Raw genomic sequence first — 13,638 nt, forward strand, 5'->3', positions numbered from 1 at the left:
TGAGCCTCTGAGCTTCCTCCAAATCCTTTTCAACCATGATTATTTCCATACTTGGCTTCTACCACCTCCAGGTGCCCGGGACCCGCCGGGTGCCCCGTGGGCGCGCAGCCCCCGCGCCGAGCGAAGCGCAAGCCCCGCCGCTCGCAGGGGCGGGCAGGGGACCCCCAGCACCCCTCTTCCCGAGGGGACGGGGCCCTCAGCCCCGCGCCCGATGCCTGCGGGGCAGCCGCAGCCCGGCCCGGGGAAACCCGACGGCGGCTCTGCAGGACGGGCTGGGGGGGGAGGGGCGACTGACCCAGCTCCGGGAGCAGCAAAGCGCCCCCACCAAATACCGCAGCAAGAAAGCGGGGCAGCTTCCCCCCGCGGCGCTGGGAAGCCGCGCTACCGCTCCTACCCCGCCACCTCGAACAAGTTTGGGGTTTTTTTCCTTTTAGAGGGCGCCCCCCGCCTTGGCCGCCCCCGAGCCCAGGACACCCGGCCCGGGGGTGCTGCCAGGCCCGTGCTGGGGGGGATCTGCCCCGCTCCGCTCCCCGGAGCCAGCCCGCACCCCGAGGCCCAGGCGGCCGCGGCCCCCCGCGTCTCCCCGGTGGGCGGCCCCCACCCGTCACCCCCGACGGGGCGGGCCCTGCCGGGGGCGGGCTGTCGGGCTTGAGGCTGAGCGGCGGCGTGGGAAAGCGCCTCAGAGAGGGCTTGCTCTGCTGGCGGTGCGGAGCTGTGCCGCGCCGCAGCCCCCCCGGATTTATTCATCTCTCTGCCCCCCGCCCGGTTTCTCCCCCCGTCGGCTGCGCCGCGTCCTCGACCCGCAATGAAGCGACCTTGCGAGGAAACTACCTCAGAGAGCGACATGGACGAGACTATAGACGTGGGGAGCGAGAATAACTACTCGGGGTAAGTGGGTCCCCCCCGGCCCCCAGGCGCAAGTCTCGCCCCTGCGTTCCCCGGCGGGTCCGGCGCGGCCGCGGAGCGGCGCGGAGCGGGGGGCCGGGCCGCGGCCGCGCTGCAGCCTCCCGGCCGCGCTCCGCTTCGCGGCAAGGTTTTGCCCCTCCGCAGGTCGAGGCGACCCCCGTGCGCGGCCCCGCAGCGCGGCCCCGAGCGCCCGGTGGCTCCGCGAAACTTGCCATTTCCCACCGCATCCTGACAAAAAATAGTCGCTGGCCAGGCTGAGCACCCGGAATAAATCAGCACCGGTCGGAAGCGTCCTCAGGAGAGTAAGCGGTGATCCAGCGGTTGAATGGCAACTGCAGCAAGTTCTGTAAGCTGAGGGTGAGATTTCTTGTTTGCTGAAGGAGGGCTCGGTGCAGCCTCTGCGGGAACAGCGCTGGCTTTGAAAGCTGATCCCGCCAATTCAGAGGCACATGTCCCAGAGCCCAGTCTTGTCCACATCAGTGGGCGAATTAGTGTCAAAAGCTACTGGTTTTTTTGCTCACTCATGATAAAGTAAAAGCGTTTTCATACTTGCGGTTAGTATAGTTCTCAAAGTGGATTTTAAATTATTTTCCTGACACCGGACTATGGAACAGATTTACGCTGGGTAACTGACTTTTTACTTATTCGAGGTTAAATTGGCTACCACAGTGATGGGCAGGGATGTTAAAACCTGGCAGGCCAGGCAGAGGTTGTGACATTATATGTATACGAATACATATAATTACCGTTGCTGTTACCATGCATAAATAATTGACTTCTTTTTGGACTCGGTTCTTTAGACTGTTTTTCATAGACATTTTATAGGCATATGTGTGATTAAACCTAAATTAGCTGAGCTGGACTGTGAACTGCTTTCAGAAAGGGTCTTTATTTTCAGTAGTCTGTCAATTCAGAATGTGTGCTGGGGCAATCAAATGTGAATCATCTCTCTCTTGATATCAGAAGTACTGCGCAAAGCAACGCACATCTTCCAGGCATTTAAAACAGTAACAGAATTACTATGAATACTTAATGTGGTGACCTAAGGTATCTTGAAAGAGCAGTGTCAAGTTATGCAACACCTGACATACTTTTATTGTTTCACAGGCAAAGCAATAGTTCTGTGATTCGATCAAATTCCCCAACAACAACATCTCAGATTATGGCCAGAAAGAAAAGGAGAGGGGTATGTTCTGTTTAACTATTTACCCCTGTGACAATTTGCATGTGTGCTGTGATTTTGGCCTTCAACACTTTTTATAAACTTACTATGTTTTGTTTTTGGGAATAGATTATAGAGAAAAGGCGCCGTGATCGTATAAATAACAGTTTATCTGAGCTGAGGAGGCTTGTGCCAACTGCTTTTGAAAAACAAGTAAGCCTTTTTTTTTTCTTTTTTTCCTTTTTTTTTTAAAATGCTGTATCTCATCTGGCAATGTTAGTTCTCTTGTATAGCTCATTAAAATAATATTGTATGTGTCCTGATCTGGCACAAAGCAGGCATTTCAACAAAACGCTTTGTTGTGGCAAAACTATTAGAAACATAATTCATCATAAAGCTGAAAAACATTTCCATTCTCTGCCTTGTTTTTCCCTTAAGGGTAACAGTGTTCATGTTGTCTCTGTTCTTTTGATGAATTCCAGTAGTGGTTTCGTTTAAAAATGTGCTTTACTCCTTATTAAAAAAAACAACAACAACAATAAACCTGTAGGTGAATTATTCTTCTGTCTAAATACAACCACCATTGTCCCTTCTTTAAAGAACCTTTATTTTTTAATTTCAGTTGTGCACTCAGCAGTCCAGTGTCCTAGAAAAGAGACTAGACTGTCTCGATTATTCTAGATCATTCAAGTTTGTAAATCTCTTTTTAGAAATAGTGCATTAGGAGTGGGACTAGGCCCATATAGCATGAGCTAGGGTAGTTAGCAGTACTTTCAAAGACTTTCAGTGAGAAAGTATGCAATGGGAAGGCTGGAAGGATCCAGCTGACTTCAGTGAACTTTGGTTCAGCTCCATAGTCATGAAATCACAGACCAAAAGCTTAGAATGCAAGTGTGCTACAAAAAGTGTATGGCACTTACTTATGCCATGTAATTTACATTATTTATTTATTTTTTCATACCTTGACTTTTATTCTTTGGATTTTGCTTCAATATTTAACATTGTTCCTGTTTTACTGAATATATTTGAAGGTTGTCAGTAAGTTTCAGTGAAAGGAACCTGAAAATAAAGAACCCAATTTCCTTGTAATTAAAAATAGAAAAGAGAAAGTAAACTTTAAGACCAGGCCTGTGAGGTGCTGAATTTCTGTAGTATCCAAGAGTGGCTAGCACCGTACGGTATTGGAGCCTGTTACGTCCCTGGTTTGAACAGAAGCTAAACAAAAGGAAATTTTAAGCATAGTAATCATGGTCAAAGCATCGCTTTTGTCACCTGCAATACACTTTTAATAATTAGCAGTCATAACTGTGCCATTCCACAGGTTCAGACAAAATGGAATGACAGAGGTATTTTCAGCTAGATGAAATAGAGGCAAGAGACAACAGTTGTTTGTCCCATTTTATTGTTTACTTCTTGAAAACCACAAACTTTATAAAACAAGTCCTACAAAGCCCTTGGAAATTACCCAGCAACATGCAGTTTTTAGCTATTAGTCACTCTCACTGAGACAGCTTGTACTGTGTCTATGGAAAAGGCTGAGACTGAGAAAAGTGCAGAGTGTAATTGCGTGTAAAATGCAGAATTCTACCTGGAAATTCACAAGCGCACGAAAATTTGTATGATGAGATGCTGAAAGCAATAACTGAATTTAAAAAAATGTATTGATGTAAAAATGAGCATGTGGTGTATTTTGTTCAAGAAACGCCACCATTTTTCTGTAACATGCCAAGGACAAAGTTTTTTTCATCTCCTTGACACTTAGCTCCCTGAAGTTTCCAAGTTGGAGGTTTAGTTTCAGTTCCGCCTCCCCTCTCTCCTGCCCCTAAATCACAGCTCTGCTCTCCAGGATCCCATCGTGGGGATTAAAGACTGTGGAGCAGAGCTGTGGAGGAGTGTGTAATTCTCACCTTATTTGCAAGCGTGCCACCTGGGCAAAGCCAGCTGAGGTTTCGGAGCTGCTGACGTCACATGGGTGATAACTAAGAGCAGGATTTGGCTCGCAGGGTGCGATCCTCCGGTGGCCCAAGCCTGTGCGGCTCCGAGGAGGCTATTTTAACAGATGCCAACGGGTTATCTCTTTCATTGGAATAATATTTTGGTGTTCAGTTCAGTCATTTGGGCATGCTCTGTATATTCAAGGAAATGCTGCCACACAAAGTAGTTTTATTTACACATTAATACTGCTTTCGGACTTGCATTTAATATTTTTTGAGCACCTATAGCACTGTGAGCTGGCCTTGGTAATGGAAGATTCTTACTGATGGAAGAGTTAAGGTTTTTCTTTTCACAATGTTGAGCTTCATATCCCTGCAAATTGGGCTTCTCAAGAATTTGAAAAACTGGACCATGTGATTGTTTTTTCAATGGAGAATGAGAATACAGTATCCAGCAGCCAAATGACATGTCAAAAATTAATGGGCTATTAAGAAACAGGAATACTTTTTGGGATGTGTCCACAGGGACACCTACTGGTAAAAGCAGAAAACAATGTTACAGAAGGGTCTTTATCAATATCCATACAGACCTGCCATGCCATGGTTCCATTTCTGTTTGGTTCTCTGTTTAAGGGGAAATTGCTGAAAGTTACATATTTATTTCATTTCTGGAAGACGCTGTATCTACTCAAGCTTCAAGGCCAGAGTTACTCTGAGCTATAGCCTTAATAAAGCAAAATTATCGTGCTGATGCATTTATCACCAGACATGGACAGCATCAGTCCTTAGACAAAGTCTGGGATGCAGATGCTCACAAAAGAATTAAGCTGAGAAAGTCCTAGTGACAGGGGAAATTGAAACCATAAGGTTGATCTCAGTGGAAAGTATATATCAAATTAAAGCTTCTAACACTTGTAAGCCTTTATTTATACAAGTTTCTTATCTCAAAGGGATCTGCCAAATTAGAAAAAGCGGAAATATTGCAAATGACAGTGGATCATCTGAAGATGCTTCAGGCGACTGGAGGTAAAGGTAAGGAGCCGATGGTTTCTTTTCTCGTTTTTGGGGAAACCTCCGCAAAGTGCTTTGACGGGCTGTGATAGGCGTTTCCAGATTAAAGGAGTGGAAATCAATGCTAATGGCAGGATTGAACTCGTGGGAAAGAACTACTGGGACAAAAGAAGCACTTGACCCTGGACTTGTGTTTGCTTTCATAACACTGTGGGAGTAAAGGCTTCATTCACAGGCAGCCCAGTCAGAGATTTGTTTGGGGTTTCCAAAGAGCACTGAAATCTGCACAGGGAGACAAAACAAATACACAAACACCAAACATAAACAGGAGGTTTGTGGCAACAATTGTGTAGCACAAAACCAACCTTAAAACTCATTATACGGCAGCTATACCAAAGGAAGTGGATGGAGAGGAACTTTCAATATTGTTTATATATTTTCTTTGTTCTGGAAAGACTTTAAAATGCAAGATCAGACTGTCTCATTTGCCAGAACAAAATCCAGTCTTGTTATTTGCAGCTCTAGATATCAGATGAAATAAGCGGGTAGACTGATAGCAGTGCAGTCTTCATGCGTATTTACATGCTATAGTTGTATGTCCGCTGTTCCTTATTAGTCAGTCCTGGAGTGACGCGGCGGCTGCACTAGCTGACCCATTAGATCAGCTGACTGCCGTGGATCCAGCGTGCCTCACTTGTGCAAGCTGACAGCCCCAAGGCTGGAGGCCAAATGATTTCAGCCACCCATGAGGTGTTTTGTATAGTCATGATTTCAGAACGTATTTTGAGCGAAAAACTTGCTAGCTTTCTGTAAGCACGGTCCGATGTCCCATGCAGTTAGCCTTGATTACCTATACAGTTTATATTGTTGTCATGCAACCAACCAATTTTTCACTGCCCCATTATGCCACATGGGATTTTTCTCTTTCCTCTCCTTTTTTTAAAAAAAATCTTGAACATTTATAGCCTGTAACTGAATTACTGCACCTCTCTATACCTTGCAGTGATTATAGAATTCAATTTATGATTAGCATATATTTAACAACAAATAGATGTAGGAAAGCGTGTAGAAGGCTGGTGTTCTGTTATTTTTTTAAATTAATACACAGCTGATTTGCATATATTCTAGATGTTAACAGGCCTTTGCTAGCAGTCCATGGAAGCTTAACATTTATGGGTAGTTTATGCTGTCAGAGGAGAAAGCAATTCTATTGGCTTTGATCTAACAGACACACCTCTTGATTCCTAGGAAAATATGCAAAATTAAATATATTTTTATATTAGTACATACAGGAAGAAACTTCATTTGAAGAATAATGATTAGTTGGTAAAGCCAAGCTCTTGAAAGTTATGAAATGCCAGAATTTACAGTGCTTGTGCAATTCTAATTCAGATCCTCTTGCATGTGCACGTGATGGCGCAGTCTTCTGTTACACAACTGCATGCTGGTTTTCCACAAGGTCTGTCTTGTTTGGTGCACAGGATGAACCGTGGTCAAATGCTGAGGAAAGTGATTACTGTTTCTTTCTATCTTCACCATCCGATGTGTAGCTCAGTTACCCCTTCCTGATCGCTGCTTTATGCCGTGGTTCCACATCATTTCTTGTAAGGCTTCAACAGCTCCCACTCCTCTGATGTTGGTACTGAACAATATCGCTCTTGGTGGGGCCAGGAGATGAACCCAGTCAGAGGCCTCATCTGATTTAAAAGTGACCCTCCTCTCCCTGTCTCCTCACCTAAAAAGGTGTGCGTGGGGGATTATTTTACACCTAGGTCTGACCCAGCGGCCCACAGGCCGTTCTGCTAGCTCAGCTGCTGGGGTCACAGACGCATGTGGCTGGGATGGGAGCTGCTGGCCTGGGAGAGGCATCTGCAGGGCCACAGCCGCTGGCGGCACTCGGACAAACAGGATTTTGTCAGCAGCACCAGTCTACGCGGACACATTCTTCTTTAGCCACTGGTTCCTTCCTTCATGCCTCTCCCGGCGCTTGGCTGACACAAGCATTTCTGTGGTTGCCGGTGGGTGGTGCTGGGGAAGGAAGAAGGTGCAGGGAGAGGTGATGCCTGCTTATACCACCTCAAGCCTACTGCTGCCAATTAGGTAACCACAGCCTCATTCAACGCCCTTCAAAGCCCTACTTGTTATTCCATGGTCTGTAGTGGGTGGCACATCAACAATAATATCCAAGTGTTTCACAAATACTCTGGCTTTATCTTCTTCTGACCCAGAGATAAGAGTAATCTCACTGTACAGATTAAGGAACTCAAAAAAAAAAAAAAAGACGCTTGCAAATCAGTATCAGGCAGAGTTTAAATCTGCATTTCCTGCTTGTTTAATGTTTTACTTTGCAACCTAAGTAACAGCTTTTAAAAACAAACTCCTAGGGTATTTTTAAGGCAGGCATTTCTTTTATTTGCAAGCATAGCTATTCCCACTTCATAACTCATCTTATAAGCCAGAAACTTCCTTGGATCAGCAGAAAAGGATCCCCATCATTTTAGGCTACAGACAACAGCTATTGTCTTAGAAGGGAGAAATGGGTGCCGATAGCCCTCTACGCCTTGATGCTGAGAGCTGGGGAGAGCTTGTCCCCTTCCCTTTCTTGCAGAAACTGAGGATGCCCGGTACAGGGGAGGACCAGTGGCTAGGAAAGCCAGGGGAGGAATATGCCGATCTGTAGCAAGCTCAAGCTGAGGCGAGTACAGCAGAAGAAAGGCCAGTGTGGTGCTTTGTCCTTCTCAGGGCTGTTCTTAGAGCCATGGCAGCAGGCAGCCTACCCGTTTCTGAAGTCCTCCGTGGAGCATATGCCTCCGCTGCCCCAGCGCAGGTGTGGGCAATGGTCTTTGGTTGACGTGGAGTTATTATTTTGGCCTGGGGCAGCACTTTTTGCCGATGGTGCAAGCAAGCAAAGAGGAAGAGTAATCTCTTGACAGCAAGTAGCTCTCACTGCGACCTTGGTATAGTTTTACTGCATCTTGGTGGCGAAGTAAACTCAGATGATTGACACCTGGGTTGGTCTCATCACGGTTGTTGATAACCGGCAGGAAGATTTTCAGCTTTTGAGTGGCTTAGCCTGTGTCCTGGCTGCCGAGAAGGTGGGTTGCTGGTACAGCTGAGTGGCACCTGAGAATTTCCACGCTCTGCAAAACTCCAGAGCGTGAGTGTGTGCGGGGGGAGATGCTCTTGGTTTTTGGAAAGAAACACAGTCATTTTCAAATCTCCTGTGGAAGGGAGAAACCTGGAAAAGATAGCCATCAGAACTGTAGCAAAATGGAGCATGGTAGCCCCATCTCTCATCCCATCCCGACGTCATGTCTCAGCCACCTCGTCGAAGACTGACAGGGAGGGAGTGAGGATGGTCAGGGCATTGGGACTTTTTACCAAAGAGGGAGAAGCTTAAACTCAGGGAAAATTGGAGACAATGACATCTCCCACATTTCCAGTTTCGTGCAAGGGAGGACTCACTGGAAAAGCTGGGAAGCCCTGGCTTGAGAGGAGCACTCTCAGGACGCCCAGGTTTGCTGAGACACGGCCAGGAGCCGAGTCCTCACCGGAGCTGGGACTTCGGTTTTTGGCTTTGCATGAGGCTGGCTGAAGTCACAGGAAGTCCCGGAGTCTCTGACACTGAGGCTCACTTTATGCCAAGCTGTCAGGCAACTAAGCAGGTATCCTATTAGCTTACCAGAGATTTCCTGCCTGTTTTTTATCAGAAGTTCACTCAAACCAGTACAATTTCACATACCATTTGGTTGCAGTGGATCTGATAGGAAAAAGTTGCAAGGAATCAGTGCTTTCTGACAAAAATCCTTGACCAGTTTTGCTCATCAGTCTGGTAACAGAGTGATGGTTTCTCCTGGGTTTTGTCTTATGCTGTCAAATGAGCAAGGTGGCTTACATCAAAAGCACCATCAGAATTTGGCAAGAAGTTGTATGTGGCAGACAACAGAAAGGCTGTTTTCTAGCTTGAGAGTTGATGGATGTGAAAACAGCCATCTAAACTGGTAGAATTTTTCGAAAAGAATTAGATATTTTTAATTCCAGAAAGTGCAAGGCTTAAATACAAGTATTGTTGCCAGAATCCTCTATAATAAAAGGACTTGATCTATGTATGCTAACAAACATCACAGTCACACATACTTAAATATTTTCACTGAAGTCAAGCGGAAAAAACACCATTCTTACTTAAGAATGGATAGGACATTAATGTCTAAAGAGACTACCTTTAAACTAAAGTGGAATAGGTTTTTGTAGTTGAAGAGCCATGGCTTAAACACTAGGTTTGATGCTAACCCCTTTCGGAAAGTGAGTATGTTTTCATGTGCATTTAATAATACTTTTTGTTTCCAAATGCTTTTTTGTCCCACGCCTGTGGAGCTCCAGTTGCTGTTTGTTGAAATACCTCATGGGCCACATGACTGTCAGTCTTCCATCTCCAAATTTGCGATGGCATTACATAAAACGTTTTCTTAGTACAGCTTTTTATTGTGTGTGTGCAGAGTCATGACAAGATGGTTTCAGTTTGTAGTTAAATAACACCGTATGTCATACTGTCTTAATGACTCTACAGAGTAGACGAGACCCCAGCAGCATTTAAAACAACCATCTCAAAGTGCTGAGAAGTAGATTTTAAGAGTGTGCCTATGAATGAAAGCGTAGGCAGCATAGTATGTGCAAGCTCTCTAATCTTCAGCCTATTTCTTTGTGTGTATGTCTCATTCACACACACGCACACGGGGTCAGTACTACACTGCAAAAGCTTGCTGAGGAATTTCCAAAGAGGCATCATATAGCTTTTTGAAGATTCTTGAGTACTTATGGTCTTAATTCTTTTCATTTGTATACTGTTTGCGAAAACAACTGTAGCCTATTGCATTACAGGAATGGTCACACAAATCATTTACAGATCGGAGAACAAACTTCTCTTGCTGCAAATTTTAACCCATACATGGAAGCTGCTCCAGCAGCTGAGCGAGGATCAGCTTAGCTGGGTGCCACCTAACATTGGCTGAGAAGTCAGCTTGACACTGAATGCATCTTTTGCCCTCCCCTTGCAGGTTATTTTGACGCTCATTCGCTGGCCATGGATTTCATGAGCATCGGTTTCCGGGAGTGCTTGACCGAAGTAGCGAGGTACCTGACCTCGGTGGAAGGCCTCGACACGTCCGACCCACTGCGTGTGAGGCTCGTCTCTCACCTGAGCACCTGTGCCTCTCAGCGGGAAGCTGTCGCCATGACCTCATCCATGGCCCACCACCACCACCCGTTGCACCCGCACCACTGGACGGCTGCCTTCCACCACCTGCCGGCCGCGCTCCTGCAGCAGAGCGGACTTCACTCCTCCGAGGCGGCCCCGTGCAGACTCTCCTCCGAGGTGCCCCCGCACGGCTCAGCCTTCCTCACGGCCACCTTCGCCCACACTGACGCCGCACTTCGGGTCCCCGCCGCTGGCAGTGTCGCTCCCTGCGTCCCACCTCTCTCTACCTCTCTCTTGTCTCTCTCGGCTACTGTTCACGCTGCTGCCGCCGCGGCCACGGCGGCCGCCCAGAGCTTCCCCCTGTCCTTCACGGGAGCCTTCCCCATGCTGCCCCCCAGCGCTGCTGCTGCTGCCGTGGCGGCCGCCACGGCCATCAGCCCGCCGCTAGCCGTGGCCGCAACATCCAGTCCGCCGCAGACCGGCAGCGGAGGGAGTAGCAAACCGTACCGGCCCTGGGGGACTGAAGTCGGAGCTTTCTAAGGCCCCCCAGCCCCTCTCCCGCCCACTTCTGGCTCCCTCCTGTCCCCAAGCACACGTGTGCACGCGCACACACACGCACACACACACACGTGCGCCTCCATTGGACCGTGCGCGTCTCAGTGTCCTCCCTCTTCAGCCAAGGGCTGTGTGCACACACATAGCCTTACAGATGCCCGAAAGCCGATTAAGGAGCGGTGAAGCTAGTCCCACCTCAGACGTCAAAGAGGACACGGGTGATATATTTGACTCAGTTTGTTTTGCTTAAGACACCTTGAGGGAGCAACAGTGGCTTTCAGCAACATCTTGCCCATACCAGCATTTAGAAGTTTCCTGGGAAATATGTAGACACTAGAACTAATAATTCTCCAGCTATGCATCTTTATTTGGCAGAGAGCTGAGGGGTGGTACCTACCAAGTCTCCTGAGGCTAGACAAAAAGTTTGAGTTGCATAAGTGCCTGACATTTAAAAAATAATTTTAAAAAACCCTGTATATATATGTGTGTTCTGCTAAAACAAATAACATTGCACAGGTATGGAAATGACAAAGGAGAGAGGGGAAATCCTGCCTTAAACTTCAGAACTTTGATATGTTTCCAGGAAAAAGTGTTACTCTTTAAACGGACAGGTTTACTTAGTCAAAAGATTGCTGAGAAAGAATGTTCCATTTGACAGGCCTAGTTTTCGCTTTCTTAGTTTACTTTCTTTGTACAGACTTGCCAAATTGTGACATCTAGCATAGTATTGGTAAAAGCAATTATCTTATCAGTGCTTGGACTAATGAACGTTTCAGCACTGCCTGTGAGTCTTGAGGCACCCTTTTTATGGCTTAAATATGGTGCTAGCTTGTATCTGTACAAACAATGAATTTATCATGCACCCAGAAGTAACCACCTATTTAAAGTGTGCACACTTTGATATGATTGATTCGTGCCAATATAAGAGATTCAATGTTGTAAGAGTTCAAATTAACTTATTTAGCTGCATTTGGACATTTACATTTGCCGATTCTGTGCAAGATCCCTCTTCTTTACTATCAACTTCTGGGATAACGATCTCTCTGGGTATGAATGAAGTTACGGTAGGGATAATTTTTAAATTGGCTATTAACGTGCCAACATTGTAATGTGGGTTTGATTCCAAACCAAATGAATGTATTAAAGGGGATGTCAGTAAATTATTTTGTCAATACCCAGACAACTAGTGCTGCATAAAATGTTTTGCTTTCATTTTTTATTACAGTGACTTAAAATAACCTAAGTATTTTAATACATCAAGACAAGAACTAGAGATTTTATGTAAAAAATAAAAAATAAAACACAGCATGTATTATTATGCACTTGATTTCTCTGCTGTGTGGAGAAAGCAATAAGCATTGAGAATGTTAAACATTATGCAAAATATACTTTAAAATATTTGTTTTAAAAATACTGTACCTAGTCGGTCTTTTATGCATTACTTTGTTAACCTTTTTTCTATGCAAAAGTCTTTACATATCACTAATTAAACGAAGTCCTTTTTGACTGCGTTTTATGGATGATTTGTTGCAGTTTTTGTTTGCTTTTGAGGAATACTTGTCAATTCAAAGTCACCGCTTCTGCCACTAGTAAGAAGTCTGCTAGCTGCTACTTCCTCTTCTGCTCCCCTTGCTCATTCAGAAAGCCCATCTCATACAGGATGCTTTGAAATAGGCAGCAAAACAGACTGCCAGTGAAACAGTGTTGTTCTTCAGGCTTATAAACTGATTCTCTGTTGATGGTACACTTAGCCATACAGACCCATATGTTCGTCCCAGTGAGCCCCCAAAATCATTGAGGGTTTCAGATTCAGCTTCCACTTGGAGCCTTACTAAGGGTCCATGTTTAGAAAGGGAGAAGTTTAGCCCTATGGCATCCTTAAATGTGTAGAATGGGAGAGGATAGTTTTTGCCACCAGTTCTGGTTTTCTAATCTGCCAGTTCTCACTAAGGCAGCTACTGCTCTGAGTTTCTTATTATTTCATCTTAGATCTGCAAAGATAATCTGTAGAACATGTATAAAGCTCTGTTTGTTCATAAGAAAGGGCACAAAGTCTTGTCATCCATGTGAAAAGCACTTAAAAATTATTATGCCCAAATTACAGATACCAAGACTGAGGCACCAAAATGAGGTGACAACCCTACAGCCACACAGAGTGAAACAGCGTCTGTAGTCAAAATACAGCCTCAGCTCAACGACTCACTCCTGTTCATCACTTTCTCCCAAGTGGTAAAAATTTAGCTAATCCCCATCTGCATGAACTAGTCTTCAGTGCCCAGGAGGGAGGGATTTTGATTTGCCTGAACAGCATGCTGTCCCTTGAAGAAAAAAGACAAAAGATGGGGAAGAAGTCTCTCCACCCCTGAGCTGTAAATCGTGTTTGATATTCTTTGAAGTTTTGTTGTTTGCAGGGGACTTAAGCATTTTTTTGTTTCAGGACGTAAATGCTGCACTGGTGTACTGGCATGTTTAGCAGCATCTGGTTCAGGTAGCATTCGTTTTCTCTATAAACGATTTCAAGAATAAAGATTACATTGGTGAACCACAAGTAGATAAAAAGAGAGCTTTATTTACATGAAAAAGAGTAGGTTTCAAGTGTACTTGACTTTAAGCAGTTAAGTATTAACCTGCCCTCTAAGATCCTGGTAGGAGTTCTCCTATGTATCATACCATGTTAAAAATGGGCAGCACTGACTTGGTTCCACCTGGCGGCTTCAATCTTATCGGTGTGCCCCAGTTAGTTACAAATGAAGCATATTGCCTCATTCTAAAAAAAGGGTAGTATGAAATTACATTTTTAAGAGACTAATCAGATGAAAGTGTAATTATTTTAACATCCTGAAACAAAGCACTATGGATGGATTTGTGTAGCCCAT

The 13,638-nt window shown here is 45.4% G+C and overlaps 1 protein-coding gene across 2 annotated transcripts; it reads left to right on the forward strand.

Annotated features, from left to right (window-relative positions):
* Nucleotides 1-650: 650 nt before the first annotated feature.
* HEY2 (hes related family bHLH transcription factor with YRPW motif 2) lies at nucleotides 651-12,273 on the forward strand. Of its 2 annotated transcripts, none has more exons than XM_026105154.2 (5): nucleotides 651-888; nucleotides 2,014-2,092; nucleotides 2,198-2,281; nucleotides 4,953-5,034; nucleotides 10,068-12,273. In XM_026105154.2, exons 1-5 carry the CDS (start codon nucleotides 806-808, stop codon nucleotides 10,745-10,747), a joined length of 1,008 nt encoding a protein of 335 aa, XP_025960939.1. In that variant the 5' UTR covers nucleotides 651-805; the 3' UTR covers nucleotides 10,748-12,273. The 2 variants fall into 2 exon arrangements, with proteins under 2 accessions (XP_025960939.1, XP_064365014.1); XM_064508944.1 differs by lacking the exon at nucleotides 651-888 and adding an exon at nucleotides 978-1,263.
* The last annotated feature ends 1,365 nt before the right edge of the window (nucleotides 12,274-13,638 follow it).

Source organism: Dromaius novaehollandiae, chromosome 3, assembly GCF_036370855.1.
Source record: "Dromaius novaehollandiae isolate bDroNov1 chromosome 3, bDroNov1.hap1, whole genome shotgun sequence".
Taxonomy (NCBI): domain Eukaryota; kingdom Metazoa; phylum Chordata; class Aves; order Casuariiformes; family Dromaiidae; genus Dromaius; species Dromaius novaehollandiae.